The sequence below is a fragment of the Dipteris shenzhenensis genome, chromosome 13, assembly GCF_047967505.1.
Source record: "Dipteris shenzhenensis isolate YYH24624 ecotype China chromosome 13, Dip_SZ_1.0, whole genome shotgun sequence".
Taxonomy (NCBI): Eukaryota; Viridiplantae; Streptophyta; class Polypodiopsida; order Gleicheniales; family Dipteridaceae; genus Dipteris; species Dipteris shenzhenensis.
Genome location: NC_141608.1, coordinates 37,745,059 through 37,750,423, shown reverse-complemented (window position 1 = coordinate 37,750,423; position 5,365 = coordinate 37,745,059). Strand labels below are relative to the sequence as shown.

The window sequence follows — 5,365 nt, the reverse complement described above, 5'->3', positions numbered from 1 at the left end:
GAGAGAGGGTGCTAACAACAAGACGAGCGACCAAAACCATGGCACCGAGGAAGGATATGCGATAGAATATTCTGGGCAGTAAACATGGCAATGTACTCAACGAGGCAAGGTTTCCAAGTCTCCCTTGTATAAATAATTTAGATGGACAGATCATACAGGTGCTATCATCTTACTTTGCACGTTACCGCCAATATGTGTTGCAGCAGCTTCTTCTTCGTTTTCTTTTTGCAGCTTATGTTTTATATGGCGGTTGCAGCCGCTACAACAGCTTTTCCTCACCTTTCTCCTAGCCCAGCAATGAGCCTCACCGTCAGCCATATCTTCAATCCGCATTCCCCATTGCGCCCACCTGACTGTGACGATGCTTGCATCTCGCAGCTTCGGTTTGACCGGCTGGCCAGCCGCTTCAATCGAACTCAAACCACCCAATTTCCAGACAAAGCCATTCCATACATCCCTTGGGGCCCCGTCACCACGGGTCAATTCCGAGGGGGATCGGTTTCCGAGTATTACGTTCAGCTGGGCATCGGTTCAGCTCCGGGGACGGGGCTCGTTCAACCCATCTTCATGCTCGTGGATACCGGCAGCGATTTGCCGTGGATTCAGTGCAAACCTTGCGATCCCTGCTACCCGCAGGCCCTCCCTGTATACGATTCGGTTCAGTCCACCACCTTCTCTATCCAAATTCAGGGCGATGATTACTGCGATCGGGTGCAACAGTTGAATATCGGACAGGGTTCGGACGATCATAGCTGCAGTTACCTTATCGACTATGGTGACGGAACACGATCTTACGGATACATTTCCAGCGAGAAGTTCACTTTCTGGGATGCTTCTCGACAGCCGCCAAATACTCCGATGTTCATCAATCCCATGTCGTTTGGCTGCGGGGTGTCGAACCTGGCTGGTTTTGCCACCGTGACCTCAGGAATCCTTGGCTTAGGATATGGAAGAGACTTGTCATGGCCAGAGCAATTATTTACAGGCCTGCAAGTCACCCCTGCTTTCTCGTTCTGCCTTCCTTCCATTGGCTCCAACCCATATTCCGGTTATCTTTTTTTTGGAGACAACTCTTTCCCACGTAAAATTTCAGACAATCATCTGTTCTGCTCTTCTCATTTACAGTCGTAACGTCTATTCTCTTGCATCCCTCGCCTTGCAGTCCGTTGAGCTAACATTGCAGCTGGCAATTTTGTGCAGCGGCCCCTTTTTACGAAACGGACTTGCTACAAGAAGGACTGTCTGTGTTTTATTACGTAGAGGTTATTGATTTTCTAGTAAGTGGTCAAAATGTGAACATCCCAGCTGGAGTGTTTGACATCGATACAACTGATGACACAGGCGGGGTGATTATAGACTCGGGCGACATGTTGTCAATCATCACCACGGATGCATACATTCCGTTCCGAGATGCATGGAGGGCAGCAATGCTACCGATTCTGGGAACTCCTGACCAGACCGTGCCTCCTGGGCCGCAGGGGCTGGACACATGCTGGAGCTATCCAACAGATCTGGCTTTGCCAGCCATGTCTTTTCAATTCGCGGATGGGAATATATACACGTTGAGTACAGCCGGCAGTGGCCTCGTATACTATTCTCAAAGTGGTCTTCGTCGAATGTGTTGGCCGTTCGTTGAGAAACAACCTGGAGTTACATTTGCTGATTTTGTTATCGGTGCTGTTAGTTTACACAATAACTGGGTCGCCTTTGACAATGAACATGAAACCTTTAGCTGGAAATATAACCAGTGTTGAATGCCATCATGAAGCACACTTAAAGACCTGGTTTCGTAAGGTCTCAAGGTTGCAACCTAAAATTTTAGGTCTTATTTGTAAGTCTCAATATTTGAATGCATTTTAGAGATTTTCAAATTGAATCTCTTCTAAGCCTTTGCATTAGTTTTGCTTGGCAAAAATCTTCCGTGTGTGTGTGTGTGTGTGTGTGTGTGTGTTTGTGTGTGTGTGGATGTAGGTGCACAACTTGCAAACACAATTAGTGCGAACATCCTCCACATATCCTGATGGCTACATCATGTACACGTCTTCTATAAATCACCATACAAGAGGGCATTCTTTACATCCATCAATTCATGCAAAAACATCCTTAGCTGGAGTCATAAGAGTGATTGCTCTCACACTTGGCATTTACTATTGGGCTAAAGGAGTAGCAACTATTGTTTACATTATGAATGGTAGAAATACATCCATAGAGAAAAAGCTATGACAAAGCCTCTATTTTCTTTGCAAAACTTCCATAGTTGCTGTTTTGACTCATACAAACTATTGGATGAACGAATTTTAAGATATAGCTCTTTAAAAAAATCTACTTCTAATGGTATTAATGTTTTTGGACATAGATGGTCTTTAAAATTGAATAAATATATGTGTATGTCAATGTTTGCTACAACGTACTCAAAGTTATATATATACATATGAAGCGTACATCTTGTATACATAAACAAAGTTTAAAGCTTGAAATTTCGTATTACTTGATATAATGTAACATCAATTCACAAATAATCATATTTTGACCATTCAATTAGGTTTCAAAAGCTATGGAGCAACTTATGCACCATTGAAACCTTCTACATCTCATCTAATGGCATTATATTACTATACAAGTTTGGGAATATATCTTATATAACCCATATTACTATGTATAGCTATGCACAACATGAAAATTTTTATTAAGGAATATACTACTTTTACCTTTATACTATATCACTCTCTTACATACGCGCACTCATGATAATTCATCATTTGCATACACAAAAAAAAAGATGATAAAACCCTCACATTCAACCACTTTGAGGACTTGAAATTTTTAATATTGTCTTTGATATACAACTAATTTTCCATCCATATATAGAAACCTCAAAATGTAAATACCTATTTTGAGAAAAAAATAATTGATTACACTACAAGACACGGGCCTCTTTTTGACACTGATAGTGATGCTAAATACAAAGAATATTTCTTTAATGAGTAGAAATTGTCAAAAACTCCATCAGTGTGGAAATAAAAAAGAAAGCATCGGTGCGGGGTCAAGGCATCAGTAAAATATACTTTATAGTGTTGGTATGGGTGTCCATGTAGGCGTCGGTATATACTGACACTGCAGTGTCAGTACAGGCATCAGTATATACCGATGTTTTTACAAAAGCTTGAAAAAAATTATGTGGGGCAGGATGGGGCTTGTTTCAGCCCCACATAATGTTTTTTCCCTTCAAAATCACGATTAAATGCAATACAAATGCGGAGTGTGGTCAAGTGAAATGTTTTTGGAGTCATGTAATGTCAAGTCATGAAGGGTTTTTTTAATATTTTCTTGAGTCAACACGGTCTTGCATATTACAGGAATTTGATATGTTTTGGTGCCCATGTCAAGGGGCTTTTCATGTGGGTTTATGGGGGTGCATGCAAGCCTTAATGTGCATGCTAATGTGTGTGGGAATTGTGTGACCAAAGGTCCAAAATGTGGATTTAATGTGCCTTGGGGGGTATTTGCATTTTTTTTCAATGGAAGAGTGGTAAATTCCACGTGATGACATGGTTGGAAAATATGGAAGGGAACGTGCACATGCAAGGTGGTGATGGGATTGTTCTCTGCATGCTTTTGGATGGCGACCTAGAAGAATCTAAAGATAGCAGCTGTAGCAATGGGATTGGAGTCAGTATGGTTCTGGAGGGGAGACAGGAAAGGAACGGGGGATGGCCACTATGAAAGTAGCTCAGGGATCCTGTACAGGGGGTCGTTTGTTTTGCGAGCTGGGGGGTCTCTTCTTGAGTGAGGAGGAGGTGGTTGGAAGGATGGCAGAGCGGCTCTACATTGTTTGTTCTGGGGAATTATCTTGTTCGGAGAGCCATGGTCCTTGCCAGAGTCTTTGAAAGGTGGTGACATACCTTGCAGGGATGGCGAGTAGCTATTGTAGGAGCTCACAGTAGGAGTTCCTTCGATAACTAGATGGTGGAGGGTGTGAGAATGACAGAGGCTTGAGCTCTATGAGTAAGAGAGAAGGAGAGATGGTGGCTAGGGTTGAGCGAGGAGAGCTTGTTGGAGGGATCTGTGTTACCCTTGAAGAAGGCTTTTTCAAGAGAAGGCTGGACGATCAGCTGGATGGAGAGGCTCATAGATGAAGGGAGGTTGTGCATAAGAGGAAGGTGGAGCACCCATATCACGTGAAGGCATACGTACGTGACGGGGTGTGGATTTTCGACTACATGCTTGGCACAATTGGACTCCAGGTACTCCGTGATTATGAGCTCGGTGGTGCAAGTGGCGCTTACTGAAGTCTTGTAGAGTCTTGGCTACGTGTTGATGGTGTGGTTTTAGGAGAGGATTTTTGGGTGATGGAGTCCGTGAGCTCCATGAAATCTGAGAGCATATGCTGACTAGCATATTCGAGGCACATGATCACTTCAAGGCTAAGGGTAGAAAATCCTTTGACCAGGCAGGTGGCCACTGTGACTTAGAAGACCTTTGCTGTGGGAGCTTGGAGAGGCCATGAATGTCTATCATGCGCTAGAGGGAGGGTGAGTTGTGATACGGGAGCTTAGTGCACATCAGATTTCCTTGAGTCCATAAGGAGCTTGTGGGTGGTAAATAGTATTGCCAATGGGTTGCTGGCAGTTCGGTGGAGAAATGTGAAGGCAGGAAAGAAGACGAGGCACTAGTTGTGACGAACTCAAGGGATAGCAAGCTATTACACAAGAGTTTGGTTCACTTCAGACTCAAAGAATTTAGATGAGAGCTCATGGATAGCAAACAGCTTGTATATGAGATGTGTGAAGACCTTAAGTGGTTATGTATAGTGACTAGTTATAGTTGTGGAGTACGCTTACAGAGGTGGATTTAAGTTTCATGGGTCTTCTATGTATTTTTTCTGAGCTTGATCTCAGTCAATAGGAGAGCATGTGTTGAGTTGTGTAATCTACTGGGTTCTTTTTGAGGTTATATAGCTTTCAATGGAAATGTGACCAGAGTATGAGTTATATCCGAAGGTGTGTAGAGACACGAGGTTTCAATGAAAGCCTTTTACCTTCTGATGGTGTTGTTCACTTGAAGGCCGATTAGGCTCTACTGCTTTTGTCCATCCATGTTTGGTGCCTCCATGAATGAGTTCCCTTCAATTTACAAGACCAAAAGAGCAAATGTTCTAAGATGTGTTGCAAGCAATGGGGAGAAATCCACATATAAGAGTGATACAGTGTGATTGGTGTGGAGAGTGTGGTCACAGGAAGGACAGATGCATTGAAGTCCAGCTACGTGGGATCCAACTCCGTGCCAGAGTGCAAAGAGCTTTGAAAGTGCTTGCCCACAGGAAAAAGAATGCTCTTTGGATGTAGAGTGAGCTTCTTCAGTAGTG

The 5,365-nt window shown here is 43.3% G+C and overlaps 1 protein-coding gene across 1 annotated transcript; it reads left to right on the top strand.

Annotated features, from left to right (window-relative positions):
* Positions 1 to 243: 243 nt before the first annotated feature.
* LOC147895374 (aspartic proteinase nepenthesin-2-like) lies at positions 244 to 1,754 on the top strand. Its single transcript, XM_087383460.1, has 2 exons — positions 244 to 1,081; positions 1,201 to 1,754. The coding sequence occupies exons 1-2, from the start codon at positions 244 to 246 to the stop codon at positions 1,752 to 1,754; spliced, it is 1,392 nt and encodes a 463-aa protein (XP_087239586.1).
* Positions 1,755 to 5,365: the final 3,611 nt, after the last annotated feature.

Bases quoted from the DNA above. Each gene is read 5' to 3' on its own strand.
- LOC147895374 (XM_087383460.1), top strand. From the start codon at position 244: ATGGCGGTTGCAGCCGCTACAACAGCTTTTCCTCACCTTTCTCCTAGC. The intron at 1,082-1,200 runs GTAAAATTTCAG...AATTTTGTGCAG, and splicing joins TGGAGACAACTCTTTCCCAC to CGGCCCCTTTTTACGAAACG.